This window comes from Leuresthes tenuis, unplaced genomic scaffold, assembly GCF_036924035.1.
Source record: "Leuresthes tenuis unplaced genomic scaffold, fLeuTen1.0.hap1 SCAF_16, whole genome shotgun sequence".
Taxonomy (NCBI): Eukaryota; Metazoa; Chordata; class Actinopteri; order Atheriniformes; family Atherinopsidae; genus Leuresthes; species Leuresthes tenuis.
In genome coordinates this window covers 6,286,978-6,305,798 of record NW_027325370.1, presented here as the reverse complement: position 1 = coordinate 6,305,798, position 18,821 = coordinate 6,286,978, and the positions used below count along the sequence as shown (strand labels likewise).

Below are 18,821 nucleotides of genomic sequence, written 5' to 3'. Positions count from 1 at the left end.
GAAGAGGTTTCTGTCTTTATGAGGCCTATATTGTGGTCATCGTTAGTTGTTTGTTACACAAACAAGGTTCCTTTAAGAACGATTGGAAGGGGTTTTCTTATTGCTCTCACTAAACTGCATAATATAATTTAACAGTTCTGGGAATCTGGATCATTTTAGCATGGGCATGAGTTTAAACTGGAAACCTGCGATCTCTGTTTCCTGTGATTAATCAACGACTGATATAACCACCTGGTGAAGAGATTTGTTGTCAAGCGCTCCAATACAGAGTTACATTTACAAAAGTCACTAAAAACTATACTGTACAAAAGAAACCTCATGTGAACCTTTTCTTTAAGATGTAGTGTTGACTTCTCTGGAAGCATCTGGGATGAGCTATCACACAGTGGAAATGTGCATTGCAGTCAGACCAATCAGAATTCCCCATCTCTCTTGGAAGAAAGTCATGCTGTTTGGTCTACACAAAAGATGAAAGAAAACATCCACTCTTTCATCAACCTCAAGTCCAAAAGCCAGGCTTTGTCACGGTCTGGGCTCAAGTCCATCAGTGCTCTTGGCAAACCTCATTCACATTTCTGTGCTGTAAAGTATCCTGGGGTTTTAGAGCAATATACGCTGCCATCATGATGACTTATTTCCAAGAGACAATCACGCAATTTTCAATGAGACAATGCAAAACCACATTCTGCACATATTACAAATGCATGGCTGAGGAAGATGAGGGTGCAGGAGCTGGACTGGCCTGCCTGCAGTCCTAACCTGTCTCGCTTAAGGAAAGGATGAAACATTTTGAAAAGAATACAACAACCTGGTACTGTTGCACACCAGAAGATGTGTTTCAACTGAAACACTTGATCGCTTGGTATCCTCTTGCCTCTCGCCCAACGTCAGCTGGGCTAGCCACAAGCCCCCCGCAACCCTGAACTGGATTAAGCGGGTATGAAAAACGGATGGATGTTATCATCAGTGCCAGAATGCCTTTCAAATGTTGTGAGAAGAAACTGCAACATTAGAAAGTGATTGGAATGTGTTTCAGCTCTGAAATGGAATAAGAAATGTAGTTTAACTATCAAATGAATGCCGTATTAATATCATAAAATGTGAAATATCTTAAGTTCATACTGTCTAAAAGGAAATGATAGATATACTATAAGAATAACAGCAGTTTTTCTTCCTCGTTTGTATTTTCCATACAATTGCAACTTTTCTGATTTGGGGTTGTAGTATTGATTTTAAAGTGAAAAGTTTTAGAACCATGATGGGATTTTCTATTTAATATAAATAGATTATAATCAGTATGTGAACAACATCTCACTGTTCTAGCTGCTGTAGATGGAGCTGCTATATTCCATACTAAGTTACATATACAGCATGCGACCCTGGCAATAAACTACTCTGTACAAGACAAAATAAAACTCTTTTCACTTTAATAACGCATAAAAACCCTCATGATCTAGTATTACATGAGCAGCCAAAAAAACGTACTGACTTTTGGGCTGTGATGGCCTCTATAGGAAAAGATCTTTGCTTAAAAAGAGCACTGTGTGCTTGCATGGAAATAAAATTTAACTGTTAACTTTGTTATTTTCCTTTTGCAATAGAGGAATTGATCTCTGGATAGAAAGCATTGGACTTTTTTTACGACAGTTTCGTAATCAATCAACAAGATGACAAATTTATCACAAGACTACAGCAGAGTAAGTGGGATTTTATAGATCTTTCAGACAAAGTCAGCCTGGAAAGCAAATGTCAAATAAACATATACAGAAATGACTCAGAGTAATGTAGATTGAGTGTAGTCGATGAAGTAAACTGAATGATGTGCCTGGATGACAACTCTACCTCCTGTCTTTATTCATAGTATTAATAGTACTTCACTTTACTTTGTGGTCAATGAAATATAAAATAATGCATGCTGAAACAATCATTAACAATCCATTTATCTCAGGATAAGACAAGTTACTGTTTTGCCAAATTATTTTTAGGAGTTGTAAGTTTAGCTTACATATGCAGTATAAGCTTTCTGCATATTTTCCAGCTGTTTGGGCAGAAAGGCATTTTTTTTCTTCAACCACAGTCAACCAAGTCAGCCCTGAGCTGACAGAAAAGTGCTGAGAAAAATGCATAAAACAAGTGGAGATATGGCTGTTCTCCGCCAGTCTTTACCTAAGAACTACACCACATTCTCATTTGTTCAGCTGGTCCACCTTTCACACTCATTTCTTAACGGCATGGGCTGACACAGAGCTAGGGCGGATGATTTCGATCAGTGTGCTCCATGTCCTCTCTTGTACAGATGGCCTGTTACCTGCTGAGAGATCCTCTTATATAAGTGTTGGTGATCATACGGATAACACACACATCTGCTGCTGTTCAGCCACTGATCCACCAGCTGGCTTTGCAAAGACAGAGAGACACACAGAGTTGTAGGTATAATTAAAACATGTAGTTATTCATGTAACTTGTTCTCATCTTCTTAACCTAATATTTTGTATAGTTTGTGTCTGTGTCTGACTGGGAATGAATTCATTGTGAAAAATGTGTTTTTTAGTAGCAGGACTAATGACTGACTGTTTCTTTTAACTGATGGTACTAACATCCCTCTGGATAAAAGCTTTATATGACTGCAGACCATTCACAACACTTTCATAACGGACAGATGGAAAAACTTTTACGAAAGAGCTATGACTAAATCAGTGTTTCTCGATGAATGGCTCCTTATCAGGTCACTGCAGAACTTGATGACGAGATGATCATTTGAATCAGGCGTGATGGAGGAGGGAACCATCGAAAACATGCAGGGCAATGGGTCATGAGGACCGGAATTGCGAAACACAGGACTAAATGGATGTCTCTGAGACCTCCCACCCCAATTCTCCAAGACTCTTCTATTTTATAACACATACCAAGCCCCGTTGTTGTAATTGGTGCCGTTTGCAGGTAGATGATGTCTTGTTGAGATATGAAAGACCTTTCGTGAAAAAGATGTCTGAATGGAATTATATCTTCCTCTGAAACCTGTATATACCTTTCAACATTAACGTTGCCTTTTGATATGCAGGTTGCCAGTTCCATAGGCACTAACACATCCCTATCCTTCTTTTCATGACAGAGCTTTGACCTACATTTGTGGATGACACAGTGAACTGTGTTCACTGACAATCATTTCTGGAAGCGTTCTTGTGTCCATGCAGTGCAGCCTGAGGGCCAGAAGATGAAAGGCTTCCATAACTGATTTTCATCTGTGTCATTTATAAATGTCTCCAGATTCTCAGAATATTTTAATGGTATCATGTGCTGTACATTATGGAATATCCAAAGTCATCACTAAAAAAAATAAAAATTTCTCAATAATTTTAGATCAGAAATGAGAAAGATTCACTTTCTTCTCTAAGATCCTCTTTTTATACTCAATATGTCACTGACCTCTTGCCAACTAACTGCAACATGTTCCTCCAGCTGTTTCTTTTTAGTCATTTGTTGCACCTGTCCCAACTTATTTCAGATGTCTTGCTGCATCTATTTCCTATATATATATATATATATATATATATATATATATATATGATTTGCTCTATAAATTTCAAAAGTGAGTATCACTCATTAGCCTTGATAATGGATAATCTGTTGCATCAGGAAAGGACAGTTTAGATTCATTCAGTTCACCTGATCAACAAATATAAGCAGATGTTGTCAGGTTTCACTAAGGAGTGCTTACATGTTTTAATGAGAGTCAGCTTGTGTGTGCGTGTCTGTCTGTGATCTGTCAGACTCTCAGATGGATTTTGGCGATACGCTGGTAGTTTATTTAAATGTTTTCTTTTTGATGATGATGATGTCTTTTTTTCTGCAACTCCTGGTGTCTTCTAAATTCAGAATCCAGGCTGAAAGAAAGTGTCTTGTGGTGACAATGCCAAGCATCTGGACTCCAGTTTTCTTCATTGTGTCATCTTTTTATGCGTGTTTTGTCTTCACATGTTTTAAATCTAATCTTCACTTTCAGTAAATTTGCAGAAAACTTTATTTAAAACAACTGTATTTTTCTTTTTGTATATGAAACAATTTTGGTAACACATTTTCCAGTCATATCTGTTAATTGCAAAAAAAAAGAGAAAAGACATTTGTCATTGACACATAGAAGACAACAAGTCAGAGAAAACAATCCACAACCTAGTCCTTTTTCTTCGATCTTGGCACGTTTTATGCCGGTTCCCCTTCCTGACGCAACCAATCCACAACCTATTACTAAAATCTGAATAACAAGAGCAAGAGGTAATTGCTTCTGTGTAGCTCATGACCAGCTGCATTGAAACATGGTTTTGTTCTGAATTGGTCTCAGTGGAGGAGGGTTTAACCACAGACATTACAAAATTTAGTTTTTTCAAATCCCCACTCCCATATTTTCCTCTTATGACCGGTAGATAAGGTAGAAAACTCTTCTAGTGAACAGTTGAGACGATTGTATCACCACTTGTTTTTCTTTTAACCTTATTTGCCCTGACTAAGAAGTTCATTGAGAGTGATTGTATTTTATTTTTTTCACAACTTCCTGCTTCACACCCACACATTTCAATCACAGCCTGTTTGTCAGCCTCAGATGACCTTATGGACTCTTGGCAAGTGCTGCTTTTTCATTTGCAGTTTTACTTTCATTGCTCTAGTTCTGACTGCGTAACTTTTCAGATTGATGCTCTCTCTTTTTAGAGATTTGCATGAATAAATAGAAATAAAAAAAATTATTGAAAAATGTTTTGATAAAAGTTATCATGAGTAATGTAATGACTTTCAAATGAATGTATCTGCTTCAAAGTGTTGCAGGTATTGCCTCTCGTACTTTGTGATAACACTTGGCAGTCACAGGGACCAAACTTGTGAAAGAAATTACAATAAAAGCAGTTAAGAAGATTAAGAAAATCTGTTGTCATGGAAACACACACACAAATTGTAATGATGAATGTGCAAAGAAAGGAAGTGTTTCCCACACTCTTCATTAAAACTTGTCAGGATGTTTCCTGAACTGTATGTATATACATATATATATATATGTATACAGTCTATGATAATGATCTGTTTCCACTAGACATATTTAATTTTAAATGAACACAGAAACACAGAAACTTGAGCATGACACTTAAGGGAATGCCCCAGCTTGAAAATGAAAGTAGCTGTTTCTTTCCTCTGCGTCACACAGAGTATCTCTCCAAACTAGACTTCTTGTAGCCTCCCTTCTTCTTTGTAATCTCCCTCGCTCCTCATATCTCAGTCAGTTGTGGAACTTTCCATCAACGCATCTTGTTAATGATGGAGCAGTCTCATGTATCTTTAAGCACTTGACAGGGAGCTCCCGCTCTGCAGTTACAGCTCATTCAAACTCTCACACCAGTAGATTTTTGTCAGTGTTGCTGTTTTCTTTTTACTCTTTGATCACAAGATGTTCAGTAAAGACGTAATGGGATAACATGGGTAGGTAATATATAAAACTATGGCATATAGGTCCACTATGCTTTAAAAATGCATTTATGCTATATGTGAATATGTGAAAGGGTCAAACAGATAATGTTCCTGTTTGCCTGGAGACTGACTTTAAATAGTGAGTTGAGTGTGTGAAGTTTTTATCCATAAAGAGGACAAAAAAAAGCAGCACGTGTACGTTAGCTCGTAACACAACTGCACCAGTATCTGACCAAAAAAATCCCCATGCCAATCTCACTGTGTTAATGCCACATTCTGGGAATGTGCAGTGCGTACATTACATGCCATAGTAGTGTCTGTATGTGGTTACTCTAAACAAACAAGCTAAAATCTAATTAAATCAAAACTATAAACTGATATTAAAATATTATTTATACATTGTGGAACCTTGAGTAATCATGAAAAGAGCTTTATAATTCACAGCATTCAGTTTTCAGATAAATGAAAATGTTTTTATGTATATTTGTTTATATGTATGTATATATTTGTTTCTTCAGAAATAATATACTGCATTGTACCGTCTACAAATATGGAGAGTAAGTATCACTGACTTTGGGTAAGCCCTTGGATTATATTACCAACTACAACTTTGATGAGGTATATGGTAACCGTGCTGGAATTCAGTTGTAACCTAACAAACCTTGTGCAGGATGTTGTTGGATCGACTGGATGTGTTTAAGACAGACACAAAAACATCCTCTCCCATGCACACATTGCAGGATTAATACTGAGAGCTTCTATACCCGCCCTCCGCATTTAAAGTCTCATATTTGGATTTGGTATTTTGGATAAGTATGTATGTGCTTTTCAATTTGTCCTTTTCCAATTCAATTTTGAATCAATGTAATTGATAGGGCTCAACTGTGCTTGAAGTAAAAACAAAGCTCTAATTGCAGGTTTAGCAACTTGAACCATCTTCAAAGACATAGATCCTAACTTGGAGACAAGTCTTGTCTTGATCTGTGAAGTTGTGGTGGGAAGAATTAAATACGGTCCGTGGGTAGCAGTCTGCATTTTTGGCTGCACGTCAACAGGATCCAAAGCAGAATGCAAAACAATTTTGATTCCAACCTCAAAACAATGCTTGAGGATAAAATGTAGCATTGTGTGCAGAAATGATGATGTGTTTTGACTGACTGAGAGGCAGGATGCTTAACTCGAGATCCTTCTCACATCTTTTCTCCTCAAAGACTCAGCTTTTTATGGATGCTACTTTTGTATGAAGGTAATCGATTTCACCTGTTAGAAATAAAATCTTTTTATATAACCTTATTCACAGTCCTAAATTGCTCCCATCCCTTTCTCCAGAATGTGCTAGGCATGCAGTATTACGCAACGATGGATGCTTATTAACAATAAAATAAGGTTGATGGGACAAAACAGGAAAGTGGGCTCATAATGTTTGCAATGAAATGAAGAACCACTAAATGTGAGAAACAAATACTTTGTTTGGTGCTTGTTTTATTCTTAACTTGCATTCTCCATCCCAACTTCTTCAGATTTGGGGCTTTAATTGTTGGTCAAGATATGATGAACCATGCAATATGTATTTTTTTTTCTGTATTTAAAAGGGACAACATACAGTTTAAACATAAATGTTGCCACTTGATGCATCATATAAATATGACGCTGAAATATTTAGTTGCAGATATTGCTGAAAAAGCAGGATAAAGCAGATACTGAAAGCAGAGGGTTACACACTTTTACCCTATTAAAATATGTCCCATTGTATAACTTGCTTTCAGAATTAAACAGCCAAGTTCTATGTATTTACTTTGAAGACCTGTATGAAAATCTTCATATTGATGCAGAAATACAAAAAATTCTAAAGGGTCCACAGACTCTCAAGCACCATTGATCTGTGCCATAGATCTGTTTCACTTGTAACCTATTTCTGCACCTCCTTGTAATGTATCTCCATGGCTGACATTTCATTACCATGAACCAGCTAGAGTGTGAACTCCTGGCTACTGTTTCTTCCCAAGTGTCATTTGCCTCCCCTTTCTCTCCTTTCATTTGCTGCTCTTTTTCTGTCATTGTTCTTGATTGTTCCTCATTTCTGTGTCATAATTTTGGTAATGCCTCATTTCAGTTAGAGGTCCTGTTAAGAGATTTTCTTGGAGAAAATACAATCTGTTACTTCAGCAAATGGAAAATAAATTAAATTGTTGGACGACACTCATCTGTTCAGTTCAGCAGCATTCAGTCTAACATGTTGCAAACATTTTGTATGTGATTGTTCTAAACCCTGCATAATTATACAACATTACATAAAATTCAAAGTTGCCTGTGAGTATGTTTTAATCTGCATTGCTAATTAGATTTTCCCTCAGTGGTTGTTAACATGGTGTCACTAGTTGGTGTAAAGATCTGAAAATCTGAGAATCTAATGCTTGGTTTTGATCTTCTGATGAAACAAAGACATACACACCATTATGTCTGAAATCAGTGTCTCTCAGAACTACCTCATATACTGACAGTAAGTGAGATTCATTATTTTGATGTTTCATGACTCTTAACTGTGATTTTGACATGTCTAAAATTATCGCCATAAAAATGACTCAACCTACATTTGATTCTCATTGTAGCTTTTTAAAAGTAATTTTTTAATTAAAACTTTTTTTGTGCACATGGACATGTTTACGCTTTGTTTGTCCCACATCTAATTATTAATGAGCTAATGTTTATCTTAGTCAGGATACTTCAGCAAGAAGTTTTTAAATGCAAGAAATTCTTTTTCCTTATTGACAGAGACCTGAAAATAGCTGTATATTGACCCTAAGGTTGAGGGTAAACATTTGTGATGAGAAAAATAGGAGGAATTTACAAAGAAATTGTGTCTTGTACTTGTAGGATAATTCTTTAGAAGAAGTGCAGGGTTTGAATACTTATATATAGTGTGAATATGATATTTCAGTCTTTTATTTCTGGTAACTTTATACAACACACTACCAGCCGTTTATTTTATTTTTATTCTGGAGTATCAAGGTTAGAATTATGAGAAAAATAAATTACGTCCATTTTAAGATTAGTTTGACACATAACAAAATAGAGAAAAGCACCTGAAAACCTCCCAGCTGCATTGTGTTTAGATGACAGAAGGGTATCAGGTTAGCGAGTTAATGAGCATTAATAGATAGCATACTGCTCCGTGTTAACCAGAGACTGGCATCCTTTTGGTGTCTGGAAGACTTTCAGTGATAGGGTACCACACATGCTTCATGTGACCTCTATCTTTGTGTCCATGGCACTAATACTGCAGTGAAAGCAGAGACACGTTAATGAAAGTAATGGGGGATTTTCTTACCTGAAGGGGATGACCAATGGAATTCAAGAATGTTAACTCCTTCGATCTCTGTGTCACTCACAAACACACACATCAGTACATATGCACACACCTTCCCACTGCCACAAAAGAACAATTAACACATGAAAGGACACGGATCAAAATCCCAAAATGTATTGCAGTAAAATATATACTGAAACGTGATCATACATAGAATTACAGTGTAATGGTCTTGTTGATGTGATAAACCTGCTGTCTACTCCTGGACCTTTTACAATTGAACAGCAACTTTACAGAGGGACTGACCACATCCAAAACATCTTCCTGTATAAAAATCCTAACAGTCAGTATTGCACATTGATTGTCATCAACATTCACATAGTCATAGTTGTAATAAAATGTTGGAGAGACATTCAGAATATTCAGTGTTTACACAGAAATTTAATTCAAGTTACAATTATGGACAAACACAATCTATTTGGAAAAGTCACCAAATTATTAAATTTTCATCACTATATTGAATACATCTTTCTTAAGAAATGTGTGTACGCTGATAAAAATACGAATGCCTTGCCTATTACTATTATCAACAAACGCTGACCAAAGTCAAAAGTTAAAACCATTGATGTAGGTTTAGGTTTATGTTTATGTATTTAGCAGACGGTAGGTGTTGCTTAGAATTGCTTTGACAATAAAGTTTGAGTTTGTATACTATGAGTAGCACATGATTACATGAATTGTGCCTCAGAGGAAAGAGATCACAAATAAACATCAAGATCACAGTTAAATAAACAGCATGTAGACTCGATATAATACTGTGGCTCCAGAGAGGTGAGTAACCAGCTACGATGACTTCAAAGGCACAACACAATGTCTGCAGAGTCTGAAAAACAGCCAGTGGTTTCAGTTAAAGTAAGCCACGGAGCTTAGACCAGACCTCATCTAGTCATATCTTAGAGTAATAGAAAATAACTGAGTCAAAATGGTACAAGGCTATTCGATTAATGGAATTTCACCAGAGCGAACGACTTCATTTCTACTTTGTGACATAAAAGCCAGTGTCTACCTCTGATTCTACTCTATCTTTGGCATCCTCAAATCACACAGTGGTTTGTATTTCTGACTATGCAAGATGTATTTTCAAGATTTCCATTCTCTACTTTAAAAAACACATTTAGTCCCGAGTTTACACATATAATGCCCAAAGCTTACACATATTTACAGGTACAAAATAAAGGCTAGGAAGTGTGGCCGGCTCTGACTGATCAGCTCTTATGGCCTAAAAAGGGTGGATGTCTTCAACACTATAACAAAACATTGTAATATTTTGTCACTAGCTTTAGCCGGTTGTATTTGTCCAAAATTGTGACTTCTATGACAAACATTATATGATTGATTAGTTCCCTAAACAATTCCAAAGGCTTTGTATGTTCACATTATTATTTTTCTAATTTGATCATGTGGTCAAACAAGAAATGTTTTGAGAAAAGATCATATTCCTGTATCGATATGCCACATCCATTCTAAAATATCTTTCAAAGAAGGAAACCATACAAAAGAAAAACTCATGTATCATATCACCAATGTGTCACATTAAAACAGCATACTTTACATGAACTCTTACAAAATAAGATGGATCATGGGACATTTTGGCCTTATGCCCCTTAGCTCTGCATCAGTTTCCTTTATTCCTCCGAATAAGCAACAATGTTTGGCTTTTGATTCTCTCACTCAGCTTCCCAGTGTTCGTCCATGAGTCAAAGCTCTTCTTCCAAAGTAAGTTACCAATAACTGTAACAACAAAAAAAAAAACCCACAGTGTTGCCAATAGGCCCACCATCATTTTAAAGTTTGTATCCTCTCCACAAACAGAAGGGATCGATTATACTTTGGATACTTTCAAATGTATTTCAGCTAAGACTAATAATTCCATTACAAATAGTTCCTTTGTAGGGTAGCATTTTGGGGAAAACAATAAAATTAATCTAACAGACAAATGCCAGGATGAAGCCAGTTAATCGTACTGGAATAAAAGATATCAATCAGATGCATAATAAACACAGGTATGAGTGATTATATATGGCAAATTCAACAGTATACAACTATTGTACATATTAAGGCACCCCATTATAATACATAATGTGGAGTAAGTTAGACTCATTCACATAAGAGAAAATAAAGAATAATTTTTTTCAAATAAATAAATACAACAGGGCTATAACCAAGACACTATGCACAAATACTCTTTCATGAGAGTTACAATAAATTTGAGATTTTTTTGTGTTTTTATTTAGTTTTTGCAACTTTGGTCTTATTGGTTGGAAACTGACCATAATTCTCATTGGTTTTCTAGCTATTTTTTTAAGCATCTAAGGTAAACCACAGACAATTTTTTCAAATTTAAAGTAAGGTTTTACAATAATATTCTCTAAAATAATGGTTTGTTTCTTTGGTCAATCTATAAGAAATTTGAACTGCATACACACGTGTAAACACACATATATGCACACACACAAATGCACTCATCATAAATATGTTAGTCTGAGTTTGTCAGCAGTAGAAACATATTCCCATAATCTGAACCACAGAGTGACTGTGCACTGCTATTCTGATCAGCAATTTACAAAATTCAAGACATTAACAAAATGTTGGCCTGTGACATTTGACCATCCACGTCATAAAAATAGGATTAATGGCCAATTTTAATGTCAAGACCAAAGTTAAACCAAATAAATGAGTTAAACATATACTCTGTGTGATGAAGTATAGCCTTAAATGACTTCATTCAGTTTCTATGCATCTACAACTACAACATTAATTAAACTTCAAGCATGCTGACAAAAAATCTTATATTTAAATGTGGTGAATCTACGAGCGTTGATTTCCTATTAGAGAAAAAAACGGTAAATGTGATGCAAACCTCTTTGTCAATATAGACATATTTCTCACATAAACAGTGAATACATATACCATGGCATGAAATCATTCTTTGAGGGATCTCAAAACACTGATACATCATCATCATACCCCTCTCTTTAATCTTTTCTCTGCTCACAGGCAAATCGCCTTCCTTCACTCTGTCAAATGCCATTGGCTTTATTGAGTGAAGCATCACTTCCCTGTCTGGTACTTGCCTCCGCCTTCATGGCTTGCTCAAGTGCATCAACCATGGGAATCTTGTCCTCTGTTTCTGTCTCTCTGTGGTAGAAGTAGTTGAAGTTGGAAACAATGACAGGAACAGGCAAAGCAATGGTCAGCACACCTGCGATGGCACACAAGGTGCCTACTATCTTACCCCCCATGGTAATGGGACACATGTCTCCATAGCCTACAGTGGTCATGGTGACCACAGCCCACCAGAAACCATCAGGTATGCTGACAAATTGTGTGTTCAGTTCGTCTACCTCAGCAAAGTATATAGCACTGGAGAACAGGATGACTCCAATGAAGAGAAAGAAGATGAGCAAACCAAGCTCACGCATGCTGGCCTTCAGAGTCTGTCCCAAGATCTGCAATCCTTTAGAGTGACGTGAGAGTTTAAATATACGAAACACCCTGACCAGGCGGATGATGCGCAATATGGCCAAAGACATGTTCTGTCCTGAGCTCTCCACTGGCGTTGTGGACAATTCTGTGATCAGAGTTATAAAATAAGGGATGATGGATATGATGTCAATGATATTCATGAGGTTGCGGAAAAACTCGCTTTTGCTGGGACAGACGGCAAATCGAATGCAGAGCTCAAAGGAAAACCAAGCAATGCAGGTAGTCTCAATGAAGAAGAAAGGATCAGATAAAGTTGTGAGCTTTACACCAGGTGGAAATGCCGAAGTGTAACCTCTGGATTGGTTGAAAGGCAGTATTGCTGTGGGCACAGCTAGGTCAGAGTCATCTCTGAATTCTGGCAATGTTTCCATACAGAAAATAATAATGGATATCACAATAACAAGGACAGAAACTAGTGCTACACCTCGTGCTGCATTGGAGCTCTCTGGATATTCAAACAGCAGCCACAATTGCCTGTATATCTCATTAGTAGGGAGTGGAATTTCAGCATCTTTTATAAATCCTTCGTCTTCTCTGAACTGTTCCATGGCTTCCTTTCCAAGCTCATAGAACACTATTTCATCAGCAAACACATCCAGGGGAACATTAGCCGGCCTTCTGATTTTACCCCCAGACTGGTAATAATACAATATTCCGTCAAAGCTTGGTCGGTTCCGATCAAAGAAGTACTCATTCCTCATTGGATCAAAATAGTTTATCCTCTTCAAAGCGTCTCCCAGAAGGGTGTCAGGGAACTGGTCCAATGTTTTGAGTTGTGTCTCAAAACGAAGACCAGCAATGTTGATGATGACTTTCTGGTCTCCATCATCCAGCCCACGTTTATCTACAAACAGATCTTCACAGCACTCCTTAGCGAGTCGACTGAAGATTGTCTCACTCTCCTTGACTCCCTCACTGTTTAACAGCAATTTCCAGTTGGAAATCATGCTGGCACAGCTACTGTGTCCCTTTTTGCCTAAGCTTGGTATCGTTGGGGACTGAGGCACTCCCAGTGTCTGTGTTGGAGGAATGGGTGACGATGAGGTGGATTCCCAAATGTAGGAGTGGACAGGGCTGTAGGGGGAGGGTGTAGAGGACAGTTGAGGAGCTTGCAAGAGGTAACTGATGTCTGGGTTGTTGTGCTCTGGGGGCATGTCCACTGTGAGAGCTGTGGTCTCATCAGCATAGGTATCCACCTCATCCTCAAGGCTGCCATCAAGGTCCTCTAGGCTCTCAAAGTCTACTAGGGCCACCTCCATGGCTATGGTTGAGCCAGTGTAAAGCCTTGTAGCACCAGGATAGCACAATCACATACAGTGACTGACAGATGGTAGGCCTAATTTACCAAAATTAGGAGCTGCAGTGAACTAGAGCATCAAGTCCTTTGCAAGAGTCACAGGACAAATTGAGAGCCCCATTTATTCTTATCTTCTGTCCAATACCTACAGAAAAAGAGATAGAGAGAAAAAGAGAGTCAGTGTGTTTTCATAAGTAGTTTAAGGCTCGTTCAACTTTGTCAAGTGACAAGAATATGATACTCTATCATGACAGCTTGTTTAATGAATATTCCTTTTTTAGAAAAACACAAAACATCAAACAAACCATTAAGTTAGTGTTATCGTGTTTGACATCTGTGTGGCCAGCGATTTCTTGTCAGATGTTGAACATCAAATCAAATCTGGTTCCAAAACTGTTTGCATGAACCAATTTTATCAACTTAAATGCACCAAAGCACAGAATGTCAAACATCTCAAGAAATGTATGCAAATAAACACATTTTTATATTCAAATAGCTAAAATAAGAGTCTAAAGTTAGCAAACAACAATAAGAACAACAAAAAAAGCTTTCATATTGTTTTATCCCGTAAACAGTTATAGATATCCATCGCTTGTAATTTGGCAAAAATGATAACACCAAGATAATTTATCAACATTTTGAATCAATTTGGATCTTCATCAGGTTTCAATAAATAATATCTGTGACATGGAATAAGTGTGCAGGTAGTGTCTCTTTTCACTAAAAGCTATTTCTATACTGTGGATTGGCATCACAATGTATATGGTGCACATGTAACCACGTCCTGCATTTACAGACATGCAGCAACAAAGCAACAACCTCCATTGTAGCTTTCTCGAAGCTTTGTGCACCTCTCGCCTTTGACTTGTTATGTGCACCAGCTCTGAAGGTTGTAAGTCTGTCTTGCAAAAGCAAACTTTCTAAACTTTCACAAAATGTGGGATGGATCTTTTCCTTTTTGATTTCTTCACACAGACTGATGGATGTGTACTTTGAGTCATTGCCATGCTGATAAACATACTACCTTTACATAATACCTAGTTTTTAGACACTCTGAACAGTCAAATGCACAGTTGAGTCCAGATAAAGTTACTGCTTGACTGGGCCATTTACAGTTGTTTACTATAGTTTTAACACTTGTCTCAGTATCATATTCAGTTTTGCAAAAAGCTTAATACATTCATTATATCAATAGACTATTGAAAATATATTCATATGTTTGCAGGCAAAATAAAGCTGTAGATACAATGCAAGTAAATTTACACTCAGGAATGGTCTGTACACTACAGTGAGCACCAGAATCCAGAGGACACCATGGATCAGTACATGTTTACGTTAATTTTAAATGTCAAGTTCTGATCAGATTAATGCAATTCATTTTTTTTCTAATGTTATGTAAGCCTGCACACAGTGCGATATATTTTACTCAAAAATAACTTCATATTACATGTAAAGCTTACATGACAGTTTGCAGTCTGCACCAGCCTCCACAATATTCATCTCTCTAATTGTCTATGTCCTTGAAGAAGCTTAAAAGTTTTAAGACTGAGACATTTCTTGATAATAGCATGAACTGTTAAACATGGAATCTCAAGATATTTCATGGTTGCCTTTTAGGGCATAGAGGTGTTTAATTTTCTGAAAACAGTGTTGGTGATGTTTTCAGATAGCACTATTGTCTCCACTATTTTCAAGAGAAAAGGGGACATAATCAGACTGCTACAGTACAATTCATTAGTTAAATACGGACATGAAAAAATAAACAGAAAAAAAACAGCGACTCTCGGAGATTGAAATTTGCAATTTTGTTGGACGGTTTAACTTTCTATGGTTGGATTTGCCAATTTAAGATTGCATGAAGAATTTTCACATAACTGTCCATGAAAATTCATTAGTGCCAGGATTTTCTCTTCATTTTTGTTCAAGGCAATCACACTGTAATGACCCTAATACCAGTTGTGGGAGGAGAGACCAGCTCAGGGTAACTAGGGCTGTGCATACATTAGTGCATAATTAACTTACTGTACAGTGATAGCATGGGTCTGTGTTCTCCCAGACACAAGAATCCACATTTACAGAGCACTCAGCCACATTATTTTTAGTAGCCTTTTCTTGTGTTTGCATTTGCATGTACCTAAAACAGTGTACCTTTTAATCAGTGTAGACTGCATTAAAAGGCAGACTGTACTGAAGGAGGATCATGATGTTTGTCTGAATAACCATCTGTGTGTGCATGTGTGCTTATACTGTACAAGTGTGTGTGACCAAGTGCTGACGCCTGCAGATGTTTAATTAAAGACTCCACAGATGAGTCCCCAGCTATGGCCAGGGCCAATGATACCAATCCTGCTGGGAGAGAAATAAATAAGACAGAAAGAGACTGAAAGAAAATGAAAAAGGAGGATGACATGAAAATTGTTTGGAATGTGATGTGGGTGAAAGCGATGTGTGGGATGAGGACAGTGTTGTAAAAAAGGAAAATGAGACAGCATGGGAGTCGTTAGGTGGGTGAATGAATTGACGGGGTGAGTGAGGACCTCTGTAAAGAAGGGTGACTCATCATGAGCAAGGGAATGTATGATGGAAGGGATAAAGAGAAATAAGGCTGTCAAGTCCTGGGGGGCAAATCACTCAAAGCCAAATATTTAATCTAACCAAATATTTAAGATGAAATTCAACCAGCTATACTCAGCTAAATTAAGCGAGGGTAAAAGCCTGGCTTTTTAAAATTTTGCAGAATAGACTTTGAACAGGCTTATTGTTTCACCTCTTGTCATCTTAGCGACAAGGAAAACCAAACTTTATCTGTCCGCAGGCTTTTAACTCTCCCCGAGGACAGACACTATTCTAACCGCACAGTGAGATTGCACCTTGTGTCAGCTTTTACCTTGGCATGTGATAGCTGAGAAAATCAGCTTTTAAAAGGAAAGGCTCATTGTGTCACCATCCATGGCAATTATATCGTAAAATTGGCATTTAACTCAAACGCAATAAACACTTGTCAATAGGCACTTTAAACGATTTTCTAATAAGACTGTAACACTTGTATATATGTGAAAGTAAAGTAAACCAGGGTCACTTTAAAGACACTTTGCCTCAGATTTATACCTGCAAATGAATTAAATTGCTCTTAAAAAGCTAATGTTTATTCTCTAATAACCAAAGACACTGTAATATATCATTGGAAAAACACACCTCTCTCATTCTCAAAAATTTAAAGTGGTTTTAACAACAGGTCAGAATGGTCGTACTGATTAGCTTTGATGATTTTATAAGAGCATTAACATTTTGCTTTCTCTTAAAACAGAGTGAAATCTGAATGCAGGCAAAATAAATCTGGTATCTGTCAAATGTCAAATTAGCTCTTTAGACCATCTATGTTAAAGATGGAAACAAAGAAATAATCGATCCAAACAGACTCACAGACAGTACAGAGCTCAAGTAACACAAATCTTACCTTATTTTGCATGAGGCTGCCAAACTATCTGTTTACAATGTGCTGTAAAAAGCTAAAATAGAGCAAGGAGACGAGGACTCTCTACAGGGTCTGCTCCTGCTGCAGCTTCCTGCTGTATTCTTATTTGGGATGTGAATGACTTATCTTTCATGGACTACACTGGGTAACCTTATGCTCGAGTAGAAACAGGAGCTGTGACAAAGGCCAAATGAGCAAACTTGTACACACACCCACACAAACATGCACACAAACAACCATTTGCACACAGGTCTCAGAAAGACAAAGTAAAACCGTGGAAAGCATTTTAACACTAACGATAACTCATTTACTTTTACAAATGTGTGTGGTTGTATATCTGAGTGTGCTCCTCTACATGTGTGCCATAAACTTCCCCTCAGAGATCTAAGTGATGTGATTAAGACCCTCTGGACTGGAATGGTGTGATTAGATCCTCTGATTTCTCCATGCATGACTCACTTACCTTACACACACCAATGCGCGCATGTTGTATCCACATCTATCTTATTTACAGTATTACAGTAAATAATTAAAAACTAACACCACCATTAACTTGTTCAACATGGCTGGGTAGAGAGAATGATGGAACTCTCTTCCTCACCTCACGCAGCCTTTCTCTTTCAACTCAGCAGATCTTTTTTAGTATCAGTTCCTTTAAGTCTTTCTTCAACTCTTAGCTCCCTGTCTGGGAACATGAATATTTAATTACTCTTGGTCTAAATTACCCTCCAAAATGTTCAATCATTAAAGCAGAAAAACTGTACATATTTTTGGAAGCTAAGGAGGTTACAGCTCTCCTCAGTCACTTTTCCCCCAAATCACTCACATGTATTTCAATGAATTTGAATATTTGACCATGGTCTCTTTTCAATGTTCCACTTAGTACTTTTATTGCCAAACAAAGTAGTGCAGTAGTAGAGTGGAGGAAGTCATTATAAAACCAGAATAACATTTTTTTTTTAAAATGATGCCAAAAACTGCAGTCACAAGAGTCACAAAACTGGACACAGGTCACAAGATTAGGAGTCAGGTTGTTCCTCTTGCTTCCAACATCAACCCCATTAAACAGTTTGTATTATTTGTCCATAACTTCTCATTGCTTACAATTGGACCAACCATTGCATCACTGGCAAAAAGCAAGCATCACGCAGTTTTTTGTGTGCAGGAACTTGACAAAAAAGGGCTAACCTGTGTATTGAAAACTGAAGTGACAGGAGAAAGTGTTTTTCGTATGTCACATCCCACAAAGCAACATGTAGACACAATCTACATACCTTCCTGTCCTCTCGTTGTAAAACATATTTGCACAAAAAACATAAATCGCTCTACTTTTGCAGTAACTACATGCAAGCAAACACTGTGGAGAGTGATAAACTCTGTAATAATCATGTCCTCAGTGCAGTGTTGCTTTATTAAAAGCCTTTTTGCAAGTGCTTTAGTTAGTTTCAGTGCTCCTATATGACAATATGAGAACTTTTCATGCATACTTTTCAAATGATTGTTATCAACAGAATATTCATTCATTTTCTGTACCCGCTTATTCCAATTCAGTGTCGGGGGCTGGAGCCTATACTAGCTAGCTTGGGCTATCAACAGATTAATGCAGTCAAATCTGCAGGAAACACACAATTGCAGTTTTCTTATTCCCTCACTATCGCAAACAATCTTATCATTATAATTTATTCTATAGAAACATGCTTTGACCCTAAATGTTTAACTGTGGGTGTCTGTGTTGACAGACAAGA

The 18,821-nt window shown here is 37.2% G+C and overlaps 1 protein-coding gene across 1 annotated transcript; it reads right to left on the bottom strand.

Annotated features, from left to right (window-relative positions):
• Nucleotides 1-11,832: 11,832 nt before the first annotated feature.
• On the bottom strand, nt 11,833-14,401 carry kcna10a (potassium voltage-gated channel, shaker-related subfamily, member 10a). The gene is made up of 2 exons (XM_072366955.1): nt 14,383-14,401; nt 11,833-13,565 (listed from the first exon to the last, which is right to left on the bottom strand). The coding sequence occupies exons 1-2, from the start codon at nt 14,399-14,401 to the stop codon at nt 11,839-11,841; spliced, it is 1,746 nt and encodes a 581-aa protein (XP_072223056.1). The 3' UTR covers nt 11,833-11,838.
• Nucleotides 14,402-18,821: the final 4,420 nt, after the last annotated feature.